The sequence below is a fragment of the Panthera leo genome, chromosome A3, assembly GCF_018350215.1.
Source record: "Panthera leo isolate Ple1 chromosome A3, P.leo_Ple1_pat1.1, whole genome shotgun sequence".
Taxonomy (NCBI): Eukaryota; Metazoa; Chordata; class Mammalia; order Carnivora; family Felidae; genus Panthera; species Panthera leo.
The window spans coordinates 27,996,898-28,024,027 of NC_056681.1; the positions used below are offsets into that span (position 1 = coordinate 27,996,898).

Consider the following 27,130-nt stretch of genomic DNA (forward strand, 5'->3'; position numbering starts at 1 on the left):
TTAGATTCGGCTACTCCAAACTCATCAGCATCATGGTTTTGTAACACCCGCCTGATGCCCAAGAAGCACTTGCAAATTTCTTTTTTCTTTTCTCTTTATTTAAAAAAAAAAAAAAAGTCGGGATCTTGAAACAACGACAATAGAGCATTTCAGAGGCACAAACTTTGCAGAAGAGAAGCTGGTAGTCTGGCCAGGCAAGGAAGGGCTGTGGCTGTCCTCAGGGAGGAGGAGGGGAGCTAGGAGTGAGGGTGGGCCTTTGGGGGGTGTTCAGAGGGTGTGCCAGGCAGAGGGAAGCCTGCAGGTGGACACTCTTGTGGGGTGGGGGAGTGCTACTTTGTCCCTTTCAGCCTCTCTTCCAGCCTGCACACACCCCGTCCCCAGGCCACCCCAGACCCTCAAAGCTCCTAGCTACTGGACCTTCTCAGTTCAGGCCAGCAGGTAATGCCAGGGCAAGCTGGGAGCCCCCCTTCTGGAGAATCCGGGAGGCCAAGGAGGAGGAGGTTGGTACCATGATGGTGGAATGACAGGCAGTGAGAACAAACCCACTTCTCAACTAGGTCTAACTGGAGACCCGCCCCCCCCCCCCCAGTGTTCTTCCTGCCGGGTGTGTGAGGTTGTCACAGTGAAATACGAGTGCACAGGGTTCAGTGGTGGCGTGGGGGAGTGGGAGAATCTTCCCTCGCTCCTGCCCCTTCCCTTGCTCCTTCCTTCATCTCCTCTCCAAAGGCCCCCAGAGTTGTGCCCTGCAGGGCAGCCAATAAGTAAAAAGTCTAGCACCTGGGTTCCCTGGGTGACCTTGGGCAAGTCCCTTCTTGGGCCTCAGTTTCCCCATGAGTACAACAGGGGGCTCCAGGGTGGGGAACAGAGCAGCCTGGATAATCTCAAAATTCCTTCCAGCTTTGATGGCCTCTTCTGGGGCTTCCTATGCGAGCTAGTGACCAAGGGCCGTGGAAATGGCCTCCAGGGATTGGCCTGAGCAGGGGGCACTCACAGCCCTGGGTTCTGGGGTCTCCTCTGGAGCAGAAGCGGGGCTGTCCGGACGCAAGCAGCCTGCCTGTACTGCGACCTGGGCCCTGCCCTTGGAAACCCCTTCTCTGCGAAGCTGGGGTCAGGACAAGGTCAGGGTAAGGCCTAGAAAAAGTGGTTTGCTTTCTTTAAGAAGTAGATAGAGCATCTGGGGAGCAAGGCACAGACGGTCGGTCTCTCAAAGTGTGTGCGTGTGCGTGTGTGTGAGAGAGAGAGAGGGAGAGAGAGAAGAGACACAGAGGACACGGTGAAGAACAGGAAGGAAAGCAGGGGAAAAGGAAAAGAAAGGCAGGTAGATAAAAGGGAAATGAGTAAGAAGGGAGAGGATTAGAGGGAGGGAGGAGAGGAAGAGAGATGAAGGAGTATCAGAAAGAGAAACAGGAAAGGTGGAAGGGCACAGGGACAGGGGGTGGAGAGAGGCAAGGACAAAGCAGCAGCAGCAACCGCGGTGGAAAGGGCTGGAGCGGGAGGCGCGGGGCGCTGGGGGCTGCAGCTCTGGGGCTCCTCAGGCGGCCGGCTGGCGGGGCCTCACGTCCAGCGTGCGGTCCAGCCTCCTGTCCTTGCGCGGGCGCCCGTCTCTCCGGCCCTTCTTCTGGCTGGGGCTCTTCTCTGCACCGAGAGCACAGGGTGTTGTTTCTGAGGCCATTCGGGGCCCCGGGAGGCCCCTCCATCCTTCCAGATGAGGGTGGGCCCCCACTCTCCCTGAGCGGGGCTCAGAACCACCTTTGGGTGCTGACCTTACAATCACTCCACTTTGGAGCGTGGATTGCGGGGGAACTTACCCGACATGGACCACTGCTCCCACTTCCCTAGCGGGTGAGGAGGGGCACTGACTGGCTGAGGGCACCCCCGCCCCCACCATGCTGGGCATGTGGCCTGGCCAGGTCCAGAGGTTTGCATGGGGCGAGGGGGCCAGTCAGGACTTAGGGCGGCCTCGCGGGGGGGTGCCCATGACCCTCCTGGGGGCACTCACTTTGCAGTTTACAAGGCTTCAAGCTGGAGACTCCATACCTTTTGCCCGGGTCCCGGCACCAGCTCCCCCACTCACCTTCGGGCCCCAGCTCTGGCCTCAGACGACGAGGACAGTAGCATTCAGCCAGCACCCCTGCATGCAGCCACGTCCCGCAGGTGTGGGAGCAGGCACGGCCCCACCGCCCCCATATGACAGTCTGTGCTGTGGGGAGGGGTGGCCTGGCCTGCAAACCCCAGACCTACCTGGGAACCTTGACCCTACTGTACCCCCAGTCCCCCAACCCTGCGGCGGGGATGAGTTTCTAGCACAAACATCTGATTCGTCCCATTTCTCAGATAAAGTGACTGAGGCCCAACAGGGACCTTGCTTGGCTGGTGACATAGTCTGGGTTGGACTTCCTGGTGTCACTTTCAAGTGGCTCCCGGCTCACATGGAGGAAAAGACCACACCTTCTCCCCCCAGCCTTCCTGCCTCCACTTACCCCTCAGGGCAGATTCTGGGTCATCCTCTTAGATGAGGCTGCCCACCTCTGGGCCTCCCTTCACCCACTCCTGAACCCTTAGGGGTTGCTTAGGCCAGGCTCCCACTCTAAACTCCGGGGCTGGCTGTGTCAGCTGAAATGACATAAGCATCTGGGGGATGAAGGGTGGCCACTGCCTGAGTGGCTGTGCCAGTTTTGAAGGTAGGAGGGTGGGGTGAGTGGTGTGGGGTCCCCAGCCTTTCCCTCTGCCTGCCTGATATTGGCCCACCTTCCTCCCATCCACCCACCCATCCACTCCTCAACAAATGTTAACTGAGCACCTGCTGTGTGCCAGGCCCTGTTCTAGGCCCTGGAGAGGCAGCCGTGAACAAGGCAGACAAAGACTCGGCTTTCACCGGGGATCGCATTCTAGTAAGGAAGACAGACACTAAACAAGGCAGCACAAGAGTGTGTGCCATCATTTTGGGAGGAAGTAAGCGCTGTGACACCACGGGATGGCGGTCCCAGACACGGGTGGTGTCTCTCGGCAGGGGCAGTCGTGGAGGGCCTCTCTGCGGAGGGGACTTTGAGCTGAGCCCCAGAGGATACAAGTAGCTCACAGTAGGGTTGTTGTGAGGACGAAAGGCATCGGTTTACAGAGCACTGACCACAGGGCCCAGCGCATGAATGTTTGCTGCTGTCATTCATTCTTCATTCATCATCATCATCATCATCATCATCACCTATGGGAAGACATTTCCTCTCTCTCTGTCCCTCCATTGCCAATCACCACCAGCAATCATGTGCCGTGACAGGCGTGGCCAAAGTATCAAGTGTTGTGGAGAACTTTCCATCTGTCCGTCTGTCCGTGTGGGTGTTTTCACGGGCCTGGGGTCTTAGTTTCCCCAGTCCCCTCTCAACCTCACCCTCTGTCCCCGGCCGCCCAGCTCTGCTGTCTGCACTCCCAACCCAGACTACAAGTGCTCCTGAAATCAGGCGTGTCCCTGGGCTCGAGTCCTGGCCCCACCACATGCCAGCTGTGTGGCCCCCCGTGACCTGGCTCTGGGTTCCTTACACTGAAGTGTGACTCTAGATTCCTCTTTGCACACAGACCTACGTTTGGATCCCAGGTCCACACTTTCCTAGCTGCATGACCCTGAGGCAAGTGACAACCTCTCTGGGCCCCGATCTCCTCATCTGTTGAAGGGGGATGGTAACGATTCCACACCATCGAGTCATGGTGCAGATTAAATGACCCGAAGGTGGAGAATTAGCACACTGCCCACGGCAATAGCAGATGCACAGTTAATGCTGGCCCCCTGCGCATTATTGCTACTCACTGTTCACGACGTACCTACCACCCTCCGCGGCCTCTCTTCTCTTTAAGTCAGTGGCTTTAATAGCTGGGACTGACCCCAGCCAGGAAGGACACCGGGGCGGGCGATGCTTAGCCCATGGGAAGGAATGGCTACTCTTGGACTTTCGGGCAGCTTTACAGGCACTATTTGGGCAGGCAATGTCCCCAGCTGCTCAAAGTCCCCCGTGGGCCCTGCCCACTGCAGCCCCGAATGCCGGCCTGGTGCTCACCTGCTGGGCAGGGCCTCTGGATGGGACATTTCCGTGACTCCGACAGCACCTGGCAGGTATCTGCCTCGTCCTTCCCAGCCCGGCCGGCCTCCCGCACCCGGGTCTCCAGGCCCCAGGCCGAGCCACAGGTCTTCCCGTTGTGCATGCAAGGGCTCCAGCTGCCCCAGGGGCCCAGCTCACATTCTTCTGTTGGGTGGAGACAGACAGACAGACAGATAGACAGTTCTGGTCAGCTGGCAGTGAGTGTCCTTCAGATCCAAAGGCAGGGTCTGAGGGGTCCTGTTCCCCGAACGCCGTCTCCACATGCAAGGGATTTGTAAGCTCTCACAAGGAGCAGAGGGGAGACACTTAAATATCTATTTATGAAAGCCTGGGATGGGTGCTAGACTAAAGCATGCCCAGGCCAGATGCGGGGGGGAAGGGGGTGGGGGGTGACCACTGGCTTTAGAGGGGAAGACTTCCCCTAGGAGATGACAGAGGGGCTAAAGGGAGAGGAGGTGATCCAGTGGAACCGGAAGGAAGCACCATGAGGGTAGGTGTGCACAGCCCTGGGGGCCTGGCAGACTGAGTCTGAGGGATGGCAGCTAGAACAGGGGCAGGGTGAAGGCTGGGAGGAGGAGGGCCAGGCGAAGAGGCCAGAAGGTCTGCTGGGAGGCCCTCAGGGCCGAGACACTGCTTTGACCTTGATCATGTGCCTTTGATGGGCTGTGGAAGGTGGAAGCCGTGCAGTGCTGTTGTGAGGAAAAATGAGGTCATGGGACATGAACGTTCTCAGTAGGAAACAACTTTAAAAAAACCCATATATATATATATATATATATATATATATATATATATGTACATATATATCAAATCATATCATATATATATGAATCAAATGTGAACATATATATTTTTTATATTTATATATTTATAATATATTTATATATTTCTATAATAAATATAAGTATATAAATATATAAAATATAAAAACATAATAGAAATATTATAAATATATATTATAAATGTATATAAATATATATATTTATTAATATAAATATATATTTATGATGTATATATTTATATTTACTTATAAATATAAATATATACATCATAAATATATATAAATATATATACATCATAAATATATAAAAATATATATATTATATTTTCACATTTGATTCTTTTAAGAGCCCCTGAGAAGTAGGCAAAGAACAGGGCAGCTATGGGATACCCCCATTTTGCAGATGAGGCCACTGAGGCCTTGAGTAGGTAAGGGGCCCGCTAAGGGAACAGAGAAGGGGGTTCAACATCAGAACACTGTAAGCGTTTCAGACCCGATCGGGCCCAGAAGCCAGGTCTCCAGACCTGAGAACAAGGGTCCTTTTGCTAGATGTGTTGACTTGACCAGCAGGGACTGAGCACCTACTGTGTGCCTCATGCTGTGCTAGGTGCTGAGTGGCAGCGGTGACCAGACCTACTGGCTCTGCCTCCCAGAGTTCACCGCCTAGAAAAGTCAGGCGGGAAGGGCAGGGTGCTCCTGCGGTAACGGGAGGAAGCACAGGCAGGTGCCGGAGCCCAAAGGAGGCATGGGCCCCAGGGGCCTGGGGGGAGCTGGAAGACTTCCTGGAGGAGGTGACTCCTGACCTGAAGCTTGAAGTAGGGGTGGGGAGGTTAGCCAGGCTCAGGGAGAGGCGAAGGGGACAAGTGAAAAGGATGTGAACCCGGGTCTGTCTTATTCCTCGGCAGTACTCTTCTCGTGAACTCTGCTGCCTCCCGCTGGCAAGGACAGCGAAGCCGCAAATCACAGTGACGGTACTGGAGGCTCCCTCTGTGTGCCTGACGTCACCTGTTGGGCCTCCACTCACCACGCGACATTCTCTTAAGGTTCTTCCGGCTCTCCTGACCCCCCCCCAGCACCGGGCCCTGCAGGGAAGCAGGCGGGGCGAGGAGGCCCCCACTCACCCTGGCACTCCCGCGTGCTGGGCTGGGCCGCGGTGCCCAGCGGGCAGGTGGGCAGACACTTCCCCTTGTACAGGTAAAACCGCCTCTTGCACCGGATGCAGAAGTCCTGGCTGAAGCAGCTCTCACACGTGGCCCCACATTCTGCAACAGAGCCAAGGTCACCCGCGGTGAGGGCGGCTGCCCTCGGAGAGGGCAAGCGGCTCGTCTGATGTCGTCACATAGCAAATCTAGGCTGGGAGTGCGGACTTTCTGCCCCATTTCCATCAAAGCTCAACGATGGCCATGGTTTGTCCCAGGTCGCCATGCAAAGCAGAGTCAGGACTTAGGACCCCTTTTCTCGTTTGAGCTAGGTCCAGAGGGCGCGAGTTAACACGCCCAAGGCCACACAGCCACACAGGGTGGAGGCGAAGGTTCCCTGCCCCCTTAGGCTGAGACCAGACAGGACACTGACTTGCTTGCGGCTTCGGAGTCAGCCCGAAACCCCGCCTGAAATCCCAGAGTCTGGGCTCAGGCACAAACCACTTGCCCTGTGGCCGTGTCGGGGTGGTGGGGGAGGCGGGGAGGATATGGGCCGGAGGCCTCAGGGGCCCAGCACGAGCACAGGACAAGGGAGGAACCACGTACTTTTGCACCTGTTGAACTCCTGGCCGCGGACGCCGAAGTAGCCAGAGGGACAGTCATGCACACACTTGCCGTACTGGCGGATACCTTCCCGGCGGATGAACAGGAACAACCTCTGCTGGCACGTGGAACAGCCGTTCTCCTCGGAGCAGATGACGCAGCCCGTGCAGTTGCCCCCCAGACCAGTGCCCGCTGCCAGCCAGGCCGGGGTGGGAGGTGAGGGGGAGGGGGAGGGAGAGAGAGTCAAACCACGTAGGTGAGCAGCTCAGACTGCCTCGCGGAGCATATTAACTGAACACACGGCCACCCAGACGAACGACATTTCCCCCACGGCCAGGTATGATCACGTGACCCCAATCTGGCCACTGGGGTATAAGGGAGAGCAACGCGTGCAACCTCTCAAACGCTTCCTTAACAAGCAAGGGCGGGCCCCGTGTCACCCCCTCGTCCTTCCTGTTGTTGGAACGTGAACATGATGGCCGGAACTCAAGCAGCCATTCTGGACCATGAAGTAGGAACCACGTGTTGAGGATGGCAGAGAAAGAAAAGCAAAAGAGCCTGGGTCCCTGAGGAAGGCAGAACTGCTGTGCCAGCCCTGGACTGCCTGTGCCGACTTATAAGAGAGAGAAATCAATGTCTCTTTTGGTTAAACCATTGTCATCTGGAGTTGTCTATAACTCACAGACAAACTTAACCTTCAGGGAGATGGTGTGTATTTTTCAGCGTGTGGGGGGTGGGGTGCACGTGCATGTGGGGGTGGGGGAGACCCCCGGCCCCCTGTGGCGGGTCCGAACAATACTCCGTTCCTGCCTGTCACCGCCATCAAGGGCTCCCAACATCATCAAGCATAGCAAGTTGAGGAAAGAAAATTTTTGTTGCCCCAGAATCAGCAACCAGACCCAAAGCTGGGAAGAAGGAGATGGAGAATCCTCTAGACAGAGATTCTCTTCCAGGCTCATGGGGGGGGGGGGGTCCTTGCTATCCTGGCCATCACCTGATTAAGCTGACCACTTAGAGAGAGGGGCTCATGGGAGACTGGAATTGTCAGCCTGGCGGGGGCGGGGGGGGGGGGGCGGATTGCTGTGGCTTTCCTTCTGTTCCCAACCCCCAAAACCAATTGAGGAGAGAGGCAGGGTGCTCCTCACAGAGATAGGGTGTCTGCAAAAAGAGGTGACCAGCTTCTCATGCCCCGGGGGGACACTCACTTGTGTTGCAGCCCTGCAGATCTGCCCCTTTCCAGGCCTCTCTGAGCAGAGAAAAGAGGCCAAGGGAGAGAAGGGCAGGGCTGAGTGGGTGGGCAGCAGTGAAAGAGCCTGCACATCCCTCATGGCAAGCACGAGGGGCTTCTCGGTGGCAAGGGCCCCTTAGAAGTACCCAGGCTTCGGTGCTCTTGCCATTGCCTTACCCAGGCAGGCTGGTTGATGGCAAGTGTCCCGGTGAGAGGCAGCAAGGGAAACCATGGAAGGCAGGAGCCGAGGAGAGTCAGAAAGTGACCCGGTGTCACGAAGGATCAAGCAGCTTCTTCGAGGTGATTGGGGACACATTAAAAATATATTTTTTTTAATGTTTATTCATTTTGGAGAGAGAAACAGAGCATGAGCTGGGGAGGGGCAGCGAGAGAGGGAGACACAGAATCTGAAGCAGGCTCCAGGCTCCGAGCTGTCAGCACAGAGCCCGACGTGGGGCTCGAACTCACAAACTACGAGATCGTGACCTGAGCCGAAATTGGATGCTTTTCTGCCTGAGCCACCCAGGTGCCCTGGGGACACATTCAACTGTTCCACGTTTATACCCCGTTTAAGGTCAGACTGCTTAATACACCAGTTACACATCTCGGCTCACTGAGCCCATGGCCACTCAGCACAGGATGTTCTTGACTTTCCAGCTCTGCCCTCCCTTTCTGTTGGGGCCCCCCGTCCTGCCTTTTAGAGGAATTCCCCATTGTGTGAAAGAACCTGGAGAAGGGCAAATCCCGGTGTCCCCCTGGAACAAAAACCAAGGAGGCCAAGCCCTTCTTCAAGTTGGCAGTGACTGGGCATTGACCAATCAGATACTTATTCCCATGACCCCGAGTCCTGGGAGTTGAACAAAGAGAGTAAGGAGGATATGTGGGGATAAGGGTCCAGGTAGAAGCGAGCTGACTGCCCAGACCGGCCTGGGGCCTTTCTGCCTCCCCTCCTTCCCGCTGTGGTGTGGATCCTGCATTTCTCCCAGCCTGATCTCCAGCTGCCTGGATTCTGGGAGCCCCCCACATCCTGCTGCTAACTCCCCTTGCTGTTGCTTACAACTGAGAACCCTCACTAATGTCCTTGGGAAGAGCAGAGTCAAGGTTTGCGTGTTTCCAAAGCTGTAGACCCGCAGGAACCTGGGGGCGGAGAAAAGGTGTGATGTCGTAAGAGGGAACCCCTGGGGCCAGAGAGAGAACTTCAGCTGAAAAAACAAACAGAGCCCACACCTCCCGCCCAACGGGAGACAAGTTAAATTCTGATAATACAAAGGGCTGGCAAGGATGAAAGGAAACTTTCTGTTCTGATAAGAGTGTAAACGCTGGAGAAAAATCCAGCAGCATCTAGAACATTTGAGGATGTGCCTTTGCCGAACACAGCCGCTTGACTTGTGGTCTAAACCCTAGAGCAGAGCTTCTCAAATTCTTGTACCAGCCTCTTGGAGGGGGCTTGTTACAACACACGGCGCTGGGTTCCACCCCGAGTGTCTGATTCAGTAGATCTGGGGGGGGGGGGGGCGAGGGGATGCTGAGAATTTGTATTTCTAACTGGTTCCAGGTGATGCTACTCTGTTGCTGCTGGTCCCTGACTATGCTCTCAGAACCACTGACACAGAGAGACTCTGGTGTCTGTGCCCAGAGAGACATGAACAGAGATGTTCACTGCAGCATCACTGAATAGCAAACAGTTGCAAAAACCCGTGTATCAAAAGAAGAGAGAAACACAGCTGGCACGCAGCCATATACGTTAGCCACATTCCACGTCCAGGACCCATGATAAATGCCTGAGGCTGAGTTGTAGCTGTCATTATGGATACATTTCAGAGACGATGCTGAGAGCAAAGAAAGCAAACGGCATAATGAACATAATGAATTGCGCAGGAAGAGACCATTCGTAGCAAGTTCCAAACTCTGCAAAGCAATACTCTGGGTCATTTACGATACTTAAATTAGTATTAAGAGTAAAAGACACAGGGGACCGATGAAACACTGAATTCAGATTGTGGCTCCTCCTCCGAGGTGAGGTGAGAAGTGGGAAAGGGGATTCGGGAAGAAGGCTGGAGACTTCTCTTGAATCTGTAATATGTAATTTCTGAAAATCTGAAACAAATACGAAAATGGCAACATTTGCTACCAGTGGCTGGCAGGTGTACAAAGGTCCATTATGTTTTTTACTCTTGCCTGTAGGGTTGAGCTACTTTACAATAAAAATATACTTTAAAAAATGTTTAGCCTCTGTTGTGTGTGTGGGTTGGGGGAGGGAAAAGGGGGCAGAGGACATCTAATCCCACCCCTCCCAGCTTCCTTCCCCAAGCCCTGACCCATCCTCAAGCTGAGGCCTTGGGCAGGGGACGGTGACAGAAGTTCTGAGAGCCGTGGAGACCTGCAGCCATGAGAGCTATGCAAGTTGTCCTCCCTCCCCCCATGTTCATTCTCCCTCCTCCTCAATAACGGAACCCTCCTGTTTAGCGAATTAATGTCTTCCAAGAATAAAGACTACATTTCCCAGGCTCCTTTGCAGTGGTATGGGATGATACATCTAAGTTCTGACCAATGGGCTTCCAGTGGGAGTGTCCTGTGCCACCCGCCAAATGACCTGCAAAGAAGAGCTGCTCTATTTTCCTCCCCTTCTTTGTGGGCCTGCGGGGACTGCAGACTTGGAGGCAGGAGCCAGGGCAGGTGCAGGCGGCAGAGGGACCTGGCAGAGAGACCACGGCGAGGCCATACTAGCCCAGGGCAGTCTACCTCACATTCTCGTTTGGGAGAGGGAGGAAAGTGTCAATCCTCTTGGTTAAGCCATGAGGACCGCATGATAACGACTGATGATGTGGGGTCTTCAACCATGCAGGTGGTCACAGAGTGACGTCAGTGGAGACCAGGGTACCTCTCCCCAGTGCTTTGATGTTATGAAATGCCGCTGGACCTGAGATGCAGCCCCACCAACAAAGGGCAAAGGGACCCTCAATCGACTTGAGGCGATCTCTGCCGCTTGGCAGAACAGGAGTTCAAATTAGAAGTTATGTTCAGTTACAGAAAAACAAAATCGTATTTCCTGCACACTGAGCGTGTGGACATACTCACACCCCAACTTGGGGGTCCTTGTCCACAATGCAGGGGAGGAAACAGGCTCAAAGAGGCGAAAGACACTCTCAGGGTCCTGCAGAATCAGTGGAGGCAGGGACCCACGGCAGTCAGCCCCCGCTGCCCTCTTGGAGCATTTTGTTCAGGGATCCACTCTGTCAGGCAGAGCCCGGGGCCACGGGACGAGCCACACATGCCCCCTGCCGTTATGGGACCTCACAGCCTGGTGGGAGGGCTGAAGCCCACAGAAGTGGCAGACGGGCAAAGTAAAACTTCTTCCAGTCTCTGGGAAGAGCTTCGGGATCATTCGCCTGACCCCTGCAGTTTCACTGGGGATCCTGAGGCCAGAAGGGGTGGAGCCTTCCCCAAGGTCAGGCAGCCAAGCAGCAAAGAAGCCCCCATTAGAGCTACAGCACTATTTGTAGAGTGATATCTTGACATGCCGAAGACAAAAGAACCTGATAAGGACCCTCCCCTGACTTCGGAGGGTGTGTGTGTGTGTGTGTGTGTGTGTGTGTGTGTGCGTGCGCACATGGGTGCACACATAGGGGACAGATGTCACTAGCATCTTTCAACCCCAGGTGGTTCTGCCTCCTCCTGCATCCTTGGTCCTGGTGGTTGGCTAGGATGCCCTCTAGTGCCTCTATGTTGTAATGACTTTAAATGCTGATGGTCTGTGGCTTTTCATCACATCTCTAGAACGTGTCGGAAAGAGCAATGCTATTTCTCCCCTCCCCAAGGTCATGGCTGTAGAGACAAGATAATGCTATGAATCATAAGTGATGACAACTAGAATTTGTACCATGCTGCTTTAGAAAGACCCGAACTTGATAGTTCTTAAACTTGACTGTGTGTAAGAATCCCCAGGGAGGCTTGGTCTGAGCCCAGGAATGTGCATTACAGTAAGTCCAAAATAAATGTGATAGGCGTTCTGGATGTGTCTTTCCTGCTCACAGTTGCCTTTCCCTGAGAAGCAGACCTGGCAACCAAGCTTGGATTGCATGACCCTGTCCCCTGGCCAGTGGTGGACGGACTGAACTAGGGACTGACGGCTCTTCCTAGCTGGGCCCATTAGACCACCTCTCTTGAGAATTTTGACGTTGGGCCACCAGAAAATGGTCTGGGTTGGCCTCTTGACCTGAGGACATTTGCAGGAGGGCAAGGCAGTGCCCAAGTGTGAGAAGTTTTGGCGGGCACTAGCATCTGTGGCCCCTCTCTTTGCTAATAGAGACCCCATCCCTCCACACTCTCTGACTTTGAGGTTCACATAGAGTCTCTCCACCCAGACGCGCTTAATCCAGACTTGGGCAATCACCACACTGGGTGCCCTTGACTACAGTGGTTGGTTCGGACATAGGCACGTGTCTCGACAAGAGCTAGGCTTGAGATTTTTGGGGGGGGGGGGGGGTGGTGGTGGTGGTGGTTAACAGGTGTGTGTATGTGTGCATGTGCATGCGTTTTCTTTTCCGCTCTGTTGGGATTTGGGAAGATGGAGACCCCTCAAGGCTCCCTCAAGGCTGGGCTCAGCCCATAGCTCCTAGCTCCAAGCTCCATAGCTTTTCACTTGAGCTAGCTCTCCTCCTGTCAACTCACAATCAGAACGATGCAGCTCACCAGGTATGTGGGGCTCAACAGACCACGGCAGAGCTGCTCTGCTTCAGCAAGGCCAAGGGGCCTGGACCGCGGGCCACCCAGCCTGACTGCCATGGCTCCCCACGGGCCCTCGGGTTCTAGGGAGCACACTTTGAAAGCCCCTGGATTCTTCCACACCTCAGCTGGATCCTGGACTTCATCACTGGCCTCTCCCAGCTCAGACGCACATTTCTAAATGAAAGCATTTGAGCTCAACTTGCAACACCCCCTGGGTTTTTTTTGGGGGGGGGCCTCAGAGAGGATGACACCCCAGTGAGTTCCTGTATCAACTGTCTCCCATGATCACAGCCATCCTCCCCCAGTCAAAATACCAGGCCCAAAATGCATGGCCCTGTTTTCCTCCAGCAGTTGGAGGGGTTTCAAATGACATGTGAGTCCCTTCGTCTTTCCCCGAGAAAATGACAGCAGAATGGATGACATCGGGCTTGGCAGTTTACCGAGAGACGCGGGCTAGTAACTACTCTGAGCGCATGCGTGAGCCCAGGCTTGGGTGATCCATTCATTCATTCGTCCGTGCATCCAACCAATGTGACTCTGTCAGGTCCAGTGCTAGGGGCTCAATGGTTATGAGCTTTGGGGGACAGCTGTGTGACTGGGGGCAAAGCGCTTTAACTCTGAGCTCAGTTATTCTCATGTAAATGGGGGTGATGATGCTTATCTTGCAGGGTTCTTATGATTGAGGGAGGTGGTCCATGAAAACCACTTGGCTTTGAGCTCAGCACATAGCAGCCCCCGCCCCCCATAAACGGCAGCTATTGTTGTTATATTGAAGCCATGACCAGTTTTGTGCCCTCAAAAAGCTAAGGACGTGTGTTACGGTGCAGGTGCCCAGGTTCCAATCCTGGCTTCACCACTCATGGAGTGACCTTGGGCACAGAAGCCCCATCATCTGTGGGCCTAGGTGCTTCTTTATAAGTGTAAGTTCCTTTCCTGTTCCCTCACTGTCACGGGCCCAGGGTGGGATGTCAGTCCACATTTGGACCCGCCTCCCTCTCACAGGTGGGTAGACGGAGACCAGAGGGGTTGGTGAACAGCAGGGTCCAGGGAGATGGTCTGGAAGGTGAGGAGCTCAGGGCAGACATGAGGAGGCAGCTTTGGTCTTGGGTGAAGGGCAATATTATCCTTTCTGTGGGGATCAGGCAGTGACCTGTGTCTTCCAACAAGGGTTCCCAATCTCGGGGTGACCGCATCCTGAGAACACCCCCAGGCACCTTGTTGGAAGAGGAGTCAATGGCTCAACATTTGCAAGTGCTCTCCATATTTTTTTCCACTTGGGAATTTCAAGTGGAGTCAAGGTCACCTCTGCGATATCATGCCTCCCACCCACCTTCAGCCTGCAGAGCTTTCCTGGAAGGGGCCAAAAGGCACAGGGTGACATCTACGACCCTGAAAGTTACGTGCCCTCCCAGGCAGGCTTATGTCCTCAGCAGCCCACAGCGAGTCTGAAACACCCTCAATACCCAAGTCAAGAACTCCAGCCCCACACTTAAAAAACAAAACAAAACCAAAAAAAAACCCCACCCTAATTTGAATAGATTGCTAACATTTAAAAAATCAGATTTCACATAAAAAGCGGGCATTTGGACTTCTCTGGAAAAAGCCAGCCTATCTGCCAACACTGTGCCTGCATTCCTTCAAGGCAATACTCGGTTGAAGTCACCTAGATGGGACACAGGCTCGCCACTCTGCCCCATCATTTCCTTTACTTATCCCTGCCACTGAGGGCAAAGGTCAGCTGCTCTGGGTTATCATCCTTGAGCTTCTGTTTATGTTATACCCACTTCACTCACTGATGCTAGAAGGCAATGTAGAGCAGGGGTTCCCAAACCTGGGCATGCATCAGATTCACCTTGGACTTATTAAAGGACAGGTGGCTGGGGTGCCTGGGTGGCTCAGTCAGTTAAGCGTCTAACTTCAGCTCAGGTCATGATCTCGCGGTTCGTGGGTTCGTGGGTTCAAGCCCTGCGTTGGGCTCTGTGCTGACAGCTCAGAGCCTGGAGCCTGCTTCGGATTCTGTATCTCTCTCTCTCTCTCTCTCTCTCAAAAATAAATAAAACATTTTAAAAGATTTTAAAAATTAAAGCACAGATGGCTGAGCCTCCCCCAGAGTTGTGGATGCAGCAGATCTGGGCAGGGTTTGAGAACGTGCATCGCTAACAGGTTCCCAGGGGATGCGGGCGCTGCTTGAAGACTGGAGTAGGGTTAAGAGCCAGACTCTGTGGGTTCAAATCCCAGTTCTGCCCCTTATCCTTGCCCAGGTGTCCTTGAGCCTCTCTGTGCTTCAGTTTCCCCACCTGCAAAACAGGCATCAGACTGGCTGAGCTTACAGTGAATGTCGTGAGGACCTGAGAAACCCTGACACCGATGAGTGACTCAGGAATATTACTATCACCGCCTACAATGCGTTCGTGGCTGTTTGTGATTCGGGACTTGCTTGGGCAATCAGTGCAGAACGTTTTATTTTGATGTCAACATTTTTGGGGGTAGAGTTTCTTCCTCACTGGGGTGTGCCCGGGGAACTGTCTTGCGTGAGAACATCATGTGTCATGGTCGACAGAGGATTTAACACAGCTGTCCTGAAGCTCTCCCTGGGGGTGAGAAGGATGGGGGTGGAAAGAGAATGCCACCCCCTGCCCCGAGGCAGTGCAACCTGAGGAGGGCCAGTCCCCACCCTGGGTCAGTCCTGCTCTGTCCCAGGGGAGGATCCAGACCATTGTAGGGGGGCCCCATGCAGACAGCGCTGGGCAGTGCGTCCTCTGATCCCTGCCTGGCAAGTGGGGGACACATGTCACCGATGACCAAAGGAAATAAACAACATGTGGGCTCCCGCCTGTCCACTCCGGCCACCACATATGGGAGGCAGTCGCCGCTGCTGGAAGCTGGCTCAGAGGAGCCCCGCGGCACATCCCTGCCTGGAGGGCAGATTGCACCATCCCGGCAAGGGATGGACCCTGGAGATGACTCCCAGCTTGTAGTCTCCCACGGGGTGCAGGGCTAAAGGTCTCCAGCCCACTGGCCTCTTCTCAGTACCCAGGGGGGACCTAGAGGGCCACACACTCAGCAGAATGTTGAGGTGCGCTTGGCTTTGGAGCCTGACAACCACCGCTTCCTGGCTGGGTGATCTTGGGCAAGTGGCTTCACTACTCTGAACCTCAGTCTCCTGCAAAATGGGGACAACGGCGGCAACCAGCTCCCAGGCACTTGTCGGCATGACGTGAGCTCATACACGCAAAGTGCTCAGCACAACTCAGGGCAGACGGATGAGCGCTATTTTGTTACTTGATTTATGCGAGATGCCTGGGAGGCACCCAAGGTGCTCCCTTGAGGGCTGGCGCCTAGTTTGGAGTGTTCTTCAAACCGCCCTTGCCTTGCACCTGTTCTCAGGGAGCCTGCAGTCTGGGTGGGAGGACCAGGCTCATGTATCGTAAAGGAAGCTGATGGTGTCTCTTTTCCTCCACTGAAGGGCGAGCCCCAGGAGGGTGGGGATAAACCCCAGAGCCGCCCACAGACGAGTCAGCACCTTGCTTCTGCTCATCCGAACTATCCTGGCCAACGTTGCACCTCTCTGCCTTATTCTTTTTCGTAGCTGCTCACCGTTCCATGTGGGGATGCTGCAAAAGGCATTTAAGTGCGATCATCATACCCACTTCAGAGACGAGGAAACTGAGGTTCAGGGCACCGCTGCTGCTTGTCCGAGGTCACTTAGTAAGAGGTGGAGCGGACAGCCAGACCCAAGCAGGGCGACTGCAGAACCCGAAGGCTTCATCTTAAGGCCACACCTCCTCCCGGGTGCCAGGGTATCCCACCCCCCCCTTTAATCCTCCACAATGAATAACACGTCCCCCTACTATGGTCTTTGCTAAGTTTCCAGTGTTGTGCTAAGGCCACTGCCGCCTTCCACGTCCATTTGACCTTGACTGAGGCAGGAAGTTGGCCCTGGCCACACAAGTGCAGGCTGTCCAGGGACTGAGCCCGCCCCTTCTGCATGTCTCATTCATTTCCCCCCTTTGCCATGCTCACACAGAACAGGTTAGCACGTGTGCGGTCAACCAGGGAGCAAATGCCTGTCTCCCCGTCCCTTCCAAATTCTCTCTGGGGGTTTCTCTTGCTGTCCCCACCAGGGCTTTGGGAGGTAGGGAAGTGCTCTGCTCCCCTCCCCCCAGGTCAGAATCCAGAAGGAATCCTTTACTGACGTTGGCTTACATGGGCGGGGGAAGACAGGACGGAGGATGGTAAGGGAGCCAGGATTCACACCCACATCTGTTCTTTCCCAGCCCCTGGTGATCCTCAGATTTAAATCCACATAGAATCATCCGGGGCTGCTTGTCAAAAGCAGAGGGCATCACCACCTCTCAATATAGGGGGGTTGGTTTAAAGACTGTGGTGGTGTGCTAGGTGCTGTATTTGTATGAACTCAGATGCTCTTCAAAATCTACACTGCGAGGTCAGCCAGGGCTTCCCAAACACTGATGCTGCAACAAAAGTGCCCAGGGATCTTGGGTTCAAGTGTAGATTTTGATGCCAAAGGTCTGGGTGGGGTCTGAGATCCTGCTTTCCTACAAAGCTCCCCAGGGACGTGGATGGTGCTGGTCCTTGACCTCATCTTAAGAACCAAGGGGGTTGGTGCTGTTCTCACCCCTCATTACACAGGTGAGGACACTGAGGCTCTTAGGCCAACCAGTGTAAGCAGCAGAGCTCAACGGAGTCCCCAGACAGTGCTACCTTGCTCCAGTGGCCTTGATGGTGGCTGAGGGGTGGGGGTAATATTTGGAAGGGGCAACCCAGCTCCTCTTACCACTCATCGGAGGGCTTTCCCAAGTGGCGTGAGTTGGGGACAGTCCCTACCAAGCTCAGCAAGGCAGGAAGGGGAGGGACTGGGGTTGTATGTGTGTGTGTGTGTGTGTGTGTGTGTGTGTGCGCGCGCGCTGCTAGGACAATGAGGGGTGTGTGCCGGCAGGTGAAACGCACATCAAAAGGATTCCAGTGCTCAGGGGTGAAGCATGAAATGCTCACCCTGTGCCAGCCCTGCCTGGCCCTCCTGCCAGGTAGGGGGGAGGGGGGTGGACACAGTCCGGAGCGGTCTGCTCGTGCCCGGCCTCCCAACTCTCATCGAACCAAATCTCCGCTTCCCTATCCCTTAACGACCCTCCCTGGACCCAGCAGATGTATTCTGCCCTCCATTACCCACTCGCTAAGGGCGGCCACACTTGTGTTCCTGGGGGAGCCCTGTGGGAGCCGAGCAGCCCAAAGCAGTGCTAGTGACCTTCAGAAAAATCGTCATTTTACAATCACTTGCAAAAAAAAAAAAAAAAAAAGGATTGTTATTGGATCCTGCATCACTCAGCAAGCAGCACTGGAGGTGGGAGCAGCCGGCTGAGACCGGGACCAGGCAGAGACAGTCCTATGTTCCAGGTGGCTTCCCTGGGACCCACATCTCCCCAGAGGTCAGCACCCCACCATCCATGCATAGAATCATCATGGAGCTACTCTGACTGTAAAACTGTCAGCAAATCAATCTGCCTACGGAACTGTCACAAAACCGTCTTGGGTGTGAAGGTGTCGTAATGTTGTCAAGCATGTGAAACTGTGTAAGAACTTGTCTCGCGATTGTCCTACGTGTGAGACTGTCACAAAATTGTCAAGTAGATGCGGTTGCCATTCTTTTGGGAAAAAGTATCGAGAAAACGGTTCCTTTTCTTTTCCAGCTACAGGGACTGGCGGTTTGTTGTGGTGGGTGGCCTGGAACAAGCTGCTGGAATACTCCGTGCCTCAGTTTCTTCTTCTGTAGTTACCTCATTGGGATATTTTGAGGGTCAAATGCATTCTGCTCAAAAGGGCGCAGAGTAGGTCCTCAAGAAATCTCATGACCCTTCCCATTAACGGAGTCTCCCTGAAGTGGGTGCGTTTCTGGCTTGCTCACGGCCATCACCCTAGTACCTGGCAGAGTAGATGCCTGGTACACAGTAGGTGCTCAGTACTTGTAGGGTGGGGAGTGGACTCAGACAGCTCCTGGCTCCCTCCAGTTCTGGTTCTGTATGGTTTGCTGTGTGGCCTTGGGCAGGTCTCTTGCCTCTCTGATCCTCTCTAAACCTACTTGGCTGCTCTAAAGTACCCTGAGACCTGTGTATAAAGTAGCTGGCAGAACTGGGGTTCAATCAACCCTAACCCTTTCCCTCCCCTGGGGAGCTTATGATTCCCCATTGCTCTTTATTTGCGGAGGCCCCTCCTGGCTCTTTGAGAGGCTATAAAACTTCAGCTCTGGCTGAGTAGGAGGACGTCTGCAGCAGTTAGGACTCTGGTGGGACATATCCAGCCAATATTGGCACCCCGATGCCATATGCCGTGGGTAGGGGGCAATGCCCACTGGGCTAAACCAGGAGCCTCCCGCAAGCCCCGGGGAGGATGTGAGTGCCAGGATTCCAGGGAAGGTGGGGGAAACTTTCTAAGAGGAACTAGAAAGCCTGGATTCCTAAGATTCATTGGAGAAAGGTACCAGGTTTGACATAAGCAACCTCCTTTACTTTGTCCTGTTGAAGTCCTGTGAGGCACAGAGCACAGGGCTAGGAACCAGGACCGTGGTACCCGTCTCAGCGTGGACTCAGACTCTGTGTATGATCTTGGCAGAGTTCCTCCTCGCCCCACGCCTCAGTTTCCCCAGCAGAAAACGAAAGGATTGGTCTTGATAAGGGGCTTTAAAAATATTTTCCGCTATGAAAGCCTTTTTTTCCCCAGAAGGAGATGAGATATGGGCATCCAGTTAACAGGGCAGGAAAGAATAGAGCTGCTTGGGTTGAAATCTGGATGGGTGTGAGAGTGAGGATCTTGAACCCGGTCCTTTTGGGTCCCTTCACCCCCTCCTGGAGGCAGCCCCTGAGGGCTTGGACCATCTCTAAGGACCTTCGAGCCCCAAAGTCCCACAGTTCCAGTGGTGGCAGGAGAGGTGGCACAGCAGCCAGCAGACAGCCTGGGTTCAAACCTCAAACCAACCTCTCTGGGCCTCAGTTTCCCCATCTGTAAACCCGTGTCCGGCAGACGGGAGACATGTGGCAGCGGGACGTCTGTGAGCAGCGTGGAGCCCCTACATGGCCAGACTCTGTCGCCATAACCCGGTGAGGTGTTAGTATCTTCCCTTACAGACAAAGAAGTTAAGGCACAGAGAAGGTAAGTGAGGTGCCCAGAATCACACAGCTGATGAGCGGCAAGCTGCGATTTAAGGCCAGGCAGTCTTAGTAACTGGTGGCTGTTATTGAGTATTAGGGAGAATCTAGCCCTCAGGACAGGCCCAACATAAACACCCTCCTCACCTCATAAAATTAAGCCCAAGGAAGCCTTGGGTAGATGATCAGCGCTCAGCACAGAGAAATCCTGGGGCCCCACTGCCAGTAAGCATCAGGGAAGGGGACCAGCCCTAAAAGTCAGGGCTGTCAGGGTTCCAGCGACAGCTCCAGCCCCTCTCAACCAGCACCCCCCTGGGGATCAGGAGGTTCCGAGGGGTGACAGAGTTGAGAATCCAGTCTGGGCCTCCAGGCAAGTGCTAAGCATCTTCGCGGACCCAATTCTGGGTCTGGTCTCTTCCCACAGGCTCCCTTCCCCTCTCGAATCCTAGCAGAAGGGAGAGAGCCCCAGATGTAGCCTCCTGCCTCAGATCTTTGGGTCCTAGGGCAAGTCCCTCCCTGTTTCTGAGCCTCGGTTTCTCCATCTGTCAAAACCCATTGTGTGGAAGGGTCCAGTATGCATTTACACATCCATCCATCCTACAGGCATTTCTTAAATACCTATGAGGTACCACACCCTTTCCTAGACTCCAGGAACATCAGGGTAAAACAGGAAACAAAAAACCCCATCTCATTTGCTTTTGTTCGACTTATTAAAGTTAAAAGACAAATCACAGAGGGGCGCCTGGGTGGCTCAGTCCGTTAAGCCTCTGACTTCGGCTCAGCCCATGATCTCACGGTTCTTGAGTTCGAGCCCCGCGTCAGCTCGGTGCTGACAGCTCAGAGCCTGGAGCCTGCTTCGGATTCTGTGGCTCCCTCTCTCTCTGCTCCTCCCCCGCTCATGCTCTGTCTCTCTCTCTCCTTCAAAAATAAATAAAAACATTACATTAAAAAAAAAGGAGGGGCACCTGGGTGGCTCAGTCAGTTAAGTGTCTGACTTCAGCTCAGGTCATGATCTCACAGTTTGTGGGTTCAAGCTCCACGTCGGGCTCTGTGCTGACAGCTCAGAGCCTGGAGCCTGTTTCAGATTCTGTGTCTCCCTCTCTCTCTGCCCCTCCCCTGTTCATGCTCTGTCTCTGTCTCAAAAATAAATAAACATTAAAAAAAAAAAAGGAGACAAATCACAGACCTGTGGAAACATTTTAGAAAGATGCACAGAATGATTCTAGATTGGAAGATAGATTCCCTAGGCTCTCTGTCTTACTCATCCCCGCTCCCAGTGTTACGCACAGTGCTGGGTACGCCGGGTGCTCTGTAAACGTTCATTGAATGAATGAAGGAACGGGACTTGCTGCTCCCAAGCTTGTGACAAAGGGTGGAAACCGTCTGAGTCCTCCCCTCCCCTGCCGCTGTGTTCTAAAGAGAGCTGCCTCGGGGGTATGCAACTGGGACCTGACACCCCCTCCAGGGCTTAGTGAGAGGGGGGACAGGTATCTTGGCATCCCCCCCCCCCATCCTCTCTGCTGCCACTGCCTCCCCAGCCTGTATAAACAGATTTCTGAAGAGAATCCAAGAAGGGTTGTCCCGCACTTCCCCACCTCCCTCGACCCAGCTGGGGTGGCAAGGGAACCACTCACAGTTTGGAGGGCGCCTGAGGATCGTGGAAATGGCGTTTCATCCCCTGATGGAACACACACTTACGGACCATTCTCATTTCTACCGGGAAGGAGGGGAGTGCCGAAGGGGCCAGCTCAGGCCCGGGGAAGACCGCACTGCCACCGTTGGGCCAGTTGTCTGCCTAAGCGACTGACAGAGGCAGGTGAGCTTGATCCAAGCTCTGGATTCCCAACCCAAAGAGCCAAGAGGCTGTGGGGACGCCACGGGGTGGTGAGGGAGGTAGGAAAATCAGGAGAACAAGAGCCCATGCTCCTCCCCCTGATAAATCACACCCCGCCACAGTTAGGACATATGTCCCATGGCGGGGGCATGAAGCGGGGCATAGGAACATTCAGACCTGACCCCCCTGCCCCTCTGCTCGCTGGTGATGAGGCCCCAGGTTTACTCAGTGCTGAGAGTTATGAGGCTACAGCAGCACCAGAGACCGAAGAGACCGAAGAGACCACTGTCCCTGTCCCTACCCCCTGTATTCTGCCCCCCAACGTGCAGAGGGGGAGGGAGGGAGAGGGCACGACACATCTCCCCACAGGGCAGGTCAATGGACTCAGGAGCCAAGTCAGGGAGGGGGAAGAAGAGAGTTGGAAATTAGACTTATGTTTTTAAAATGTAGCACCGGGCTGGGTTTTTTAATACCAGAAAGCTTTGAGATCTGCCCAAATAATTCGGGACTGGGTTTTAGAGATACAACAGAGAACTAGAGAGAGAGAAAGCACATGCCATATTTGCAACCCTCTGTCACATGTTCAGTCTGATCATTAAGCCACTTACACACAGAGGAGACCAAGGATCATCATTCTTAATATACAAGGAACTCCTAGAAATCAATAAGAAAAACAGGAACAACTAAAGTGGGAAAATGGGCAAAGATATTACCAGTAACTCAAAGGAGAAAGACAAATGAGCCAGAAACCACAAGGAGAGCTACCTTACCTCACTAATACTTAAAAAAAAAATTTTTTTTAATGTTTTTATTTATTTTTGAAGGAGAGGGAGAGACAGAGCATGAGTGGGGGAGGAGCAGAGAGAGAGAGGGAGACGCAGAATCCGAAGCAGGCTCCAGGCTCTGAGCTGTCGGCACAGAGCCCGACGCGGGGCTCGAACCCACAAACCGTGAGATCGTGACCTGAGCCGAAGCCGGACCCTCAACCGACTGAGCCACCCGGGGGCCCCAACTACTTTTCAAAATGAAGATTAAAACAAGAAGGAAATATTATTTGTGACCTACAGGATACAGAAACTGTATAAGATTGAAGTCACCCGCACCTCTTTTTCGAGGAGGGGGTTTGGGCAGAGTCTATTAAAGTTTCAAGGGCAGTAACCTCATTGTACAGATGGCACCCTGAGGCCCGGAGAGAGGCAGGTACCTTCAGAGTCACCCGGTTGGTCACCAGAGGGCAGGGCTGGAATCCTCATTATGGGACAGGTGCCTTTGGCTAGTCGGCCACAGAGCCTCTGGCCAGCTGGTCCACTCCATCTGGCCTTGTGTATGGTCTGGTCCTCGGCACCTGACCTGGGAGGCTAGGCCCAGGCTACTCACTGCTGCCCCGGGGGCTGAGGATGGCTGGGGCCTTGCTGGTGTAGGTGACACTCCTTCCCCAGGGTATACGAGGCTCCCGGCTGAATCCTAGCTTTGCCACCTTGGCCGGGGAAGGGGCGCTTTGACCCTCGGGGCCTCAGTGTCTCATCTGCAATACAGAATGATGCTCTCCAAGGGTTGCCTGGAGGGTAAAGGCAGGTGATAGCCTGCAGAGGACCTAGCTGTGTGCCCGCCTACATGCTAAGCACTCATTAAATGGGAGCCAAACATATCCTTATGCTCTGTCCTGGGTTTAGCTGACAATCCCGGGCACAGTGAAAAAGAGCTCTTTGGAGCCCCAGACTGGGTTCCAATCCAGGCTCTATGAGGGCTGTGCGAATCTGGGTAACTGACTTCCCCCATCTGGGTCCTATTTTCCTCTTCTGTAAAATGGGTACCCATCTCCTAAGGATGTGAGTAGTGCACACAAAGCACCCAGCATGCAGTAGGTGCTCAATAAACTGTATGATGCCTGTGGGGAGGAACTGAATGGAAGAGGGCAAACAGGCCCAGCACGTGGTGGGGGGTGGCAGAATGTCCCCAGAAATGGGGCCATCGACGGCCTCGGCTCTGACTCTCTTGTGGCCCCGAGGCGCTGTCTCCACTAAACTGCAACCCAGGCGGTCTGAGGAACCTGGGCTTGCACAGGCCTGAAAATCTGACATCCCCAGTCAGTGGGCCTCAGTCTGCTCATCTGCAAAATGGGAACCATACTCCTTCTTGCCCAGTTAAAACCAGAACTAAGGTCTGAAACCAGGAAGGGCAGCGGAGCCAGGGGACGGCGGTCACTGTGAGCTCTGGCAGGCCCTCGAAGGGACCGGGACTACCAAGTGGGCAGAGGCCGGCTCATGGTGGCTGAGTCTCTGCAGCAGGCAGGGACCCGTGCCACTCTGGTCCTTGCAGCAGATCACTTCAAGGCCACTATGGCTCTCCAAGCTGGGGCTACACGTTCCCCAAATTCATGGAGGAGAATGCTGAGGCTCAGAGAGATGAAGTGTTGCCCCACGAACTCACGGCAAGGATGCAACCCAGAGTCTCAGCCCCTAACTGCTGGGGGCATGCTTCCCTGGTGACTCTTGCCCCGTGGCTCTCCAAAAGCAGAGGACAGCCCTTGAAAGCCATATGTCTGTCAGGGCCCAAGGTCAGCCCAAGAGGGGCCCTGAGCTGTTTGTGAGGACAGACAGGAGGAGATTTATTCCAGGCAGAAGAGAGGACCTGCCTTAAAGTCAGCTTTGCATACAAATGTCCTGAGTGTTTGTATTCTTTTTCCTCCTGTTGTTGGTGGTGGTTTTGGGTGTGATGCTAAAGAATAAGATGATCCATAAACTGTAGCCCTTTAGCCAAAACAGCCCTGAGAAAATGCCTGCCTTGGGCTGGGGCTGCTCAGCCCCGTGGGGAGGATTCTGACACCCCTCGGGATGCCCTTCAAGCCAACTTCACTGTCACCTCTCCTACTCGCACACTAAGACCCGCTCTGGTGGGCCTGACACCTCCATCAGTCTGGGGCCCCCAAGGACAGGGTCTGGCTACCAGCAAGTGCCAGCTGGAATGCAGTGACCGAGGGGACATTCAGGGACGAGGGTGAACCGAGAAGCATCCCCTGATTTGAGAATTCCAATAGTGTGCTGGGGAGGGGCCAAGGCCCACATGTTGTCATGGAAGGCATGGGTCACGGAAGGGTGGCCCGCTTGAGGGATGGAGAGCCGAGGGCTCACACCCTTGTAATGAGACTTTCTTATAAGGACATTTTCTTTTCTTTTCTTTTCTCTTCTTTTCTTTTCTCTTCTTTTCTTTTCTTTTCTCTCTTTATCTTTCTCTCTCTCTTTCACTCTCTCTCTTTCTTTTTTTTATTTAAAAAAAATTTTGTTTTAACATTTATTTATTTTTGAGACAGAGAGAGACAGAGCATGAACAGGGGAGGGGCAGAGAGAGAGGGAGACACAGAATCTGAGACAGGCTCCAGGCTCTGAGCTGTCAGCACAGAGCCCGACGCGGGGCTCGAACTCACAGACCGTGAGATCATGACCTGAGCCGAAGTCGGACGCTTAACCGACCAAGCCACCCAGGCGCCCCTCTTTCTTTTTAGATTTTCTTTTTAAATAACCTATGCCCAACGTGGGGCTTGAACTCACAACCCCGAGATCAAGAATCACACATTGAGCCAGCCAGGTGCCCCTAATAAGGACATTTTCTAAGATTAAAAAGCCCAGACCAGAAGGCAGAAGACAACCCCCTTCCCCAAAAAGCTCGTGGGCTTTGACCACATGAACAGCATCATGGGTAATGATTTCTAAACTCCAAAGGACATACAAAGTTAGCAGATGGGTGTCGGGCTGAAGAAAGACATTTTCAATGTCAGAACCAACATGGGGTCAATATACAGGTAACACCGTGAGTCCTACAAATTGATGAAAAATATTCAGGAAACATGGTGAAAACTTTATTTTTTTTTTCTTTTCCCTGGAGTAATTGGTGAAAAATTTAAAAATAAAATTAAACTGTTTACGTGGGATAAAAGAGAACAAAGTTTAAAGAAGTGAAACAAATGTAAGAGTGAAATAAAAAACCAGCAATTTGTAACAATTTAAAAAAGAAAGCAAGAAAAATAAAATAGAAAACAAGGGCAGGATTTTGCACGGCTGGTGCAGATAATGTGCTATGAATTAGGGAGTCTGATGGACTCAGATGCCTGCCAGAAGGGAGGGACGGGGGCAGGAGGAAGGAAAAGCGTGTCCAAAAGACGGCATCTGACTGGGTTTTTCCAGCTTGCGTTGGGTACAGGGTAGGACGTCAGGCCCCGCGACGGCCTCATCCACAAATAGCCATCACATCATTTATACATTTATAATGTGCCAGCACCACGCACACACACGCACACATTCTTCCAGCCTTGCTGCCGTCCTCTGGAGTCGGATTTCACAGAGTAAACAGAGGCTCAGAGACGGTAGTCACTGTGCGACAGTCACACAGCACTTAGGACCACCATCTCCTTTGAATCTGGGCTCCTCAAGGTGGCCTTCTTTTGACAAGTCAGGTCTCCTGAGGACTTTCAAACGCAGGCCGGGGCGTGTCTGACGCCAGGCTGGACAGCTCTGGACTCTGGAAAGTCCAGAGTCACTTGATCTGGAAAGAGCCAACCCCTCACGGTGCGTGACGGGTGTCACGATTTATTGAGCACCTACTATCTCCCAGGTGGGTTGCATGCATAATGTTAATCCTTAAGACAACCATATGATGTAGATGCTATCAGTGTCCCCATTGTACTGATACACAACACTGAGACCCGGGAGTGGAATATTTTCACCCAAGCAAGGCAGTAGCAGAGGTGGGAGCTGGGCCCATGAACGTCCAGCCCCAATCCCATCCTCCCTGCCTGGTGCTAGAACTCTTAAGAGCACCCCCTATTTGCTAGGAATGCCCTACTTTGCAAGTTAGCCAACAGCCGTGCAGCAGGGAGAGGTGAACTGTCCAAGGTCACTTAGCCAGTGAGTGGCAGAGCCCATGGCCTTCGTGACAGCCTGTTGGCCACGCGCTGCTCATCTGGGACTTGCTAGGGACAGCTGTGCCTGCCTGCCAACACCAGAGCACGCTCCTGAAGGGCAGTCGTGACCTCCCTTCTCTGCGTGTCTCAGCCCCGGCGGATGTGGGCACCGCTGTTGGGCTTCAGGGAAAGTGGAGGCTTCTGGCAAAAGGGAGTGGTTTTCCCCATGCGGTCTGGGTCCCCCCGGCTTGGGAATGCCTTTCTTTTGAGCTGGTGAGACAGAACCCCCACCACGGTGGCGCACTGGAGCCTCCACCATGGATGGCAGAGCGGGGGCTCTATGAATCACACGGCATGACTCCAAGAAATCATCCCGGGGCAGGAGGGGGTGGCCCGGCCTGAAGCCGCTGTGCCCAAGACGAGTTTGTCAGCGGTGGGAACCGGACCATTCCCTGTGGGACCCGGCGGGGGGGGATCACCGAGGTTGGGGCCGAGGGCATGTGTCTGAATAGCACTGCCTGCTGCACGGGGCCAAGATAAGAGGTTCCGGCCCCTGGGGACCTGGAGACACATCCCAGCTTCTCCCCGTCCTGGCTCTGCGTCCTTGGCAAGTCAACTGCCCTCTCTGAGCTTGGAGGGCCTCCTCTGTAGAATAATAGGATCAAACCGCCT

The 27,130-nt window shown here is 53.9% G+C and overlaps 1 protein-coding gene across 1 annotated transcript in view; it reads right to left on the bottom strand.

Moving 5' to 3' along the window:
* Window positions 1–1,407: 1,407 nt before the first annotated feature.
* Window positions 1,408–27,130, bottom strand: part of RSPO4 (R-spondin 4) — a 33,643-nt gene continuing 7,920 nt past the window's right edge. The window contains exons 2-5 of the mRNA XM_042930149.1: window positions 6,615–6,803; window positions 5,991–6,131; window positions 4,047–4,232; window positions 1,408–1,635 (exon numbers count right to left, since the gene is read on the bottom strand). Of these exons, the coding sequence (XP_042786083.1) occupies window positions 1,532–1,635; window positions 4,047–4,232; window positions 5,991–6,131; window positions 6,615–6,803 (620 nt within the window). The 3' untranslated portion in view covers window positions 1,408–1,531. The remainder of the gene's footprint in view (window positions 1,636–4,046; window positions 4,233–5,990; window positions 6,132–6,614; window positions 6,804–27,130) is intronic.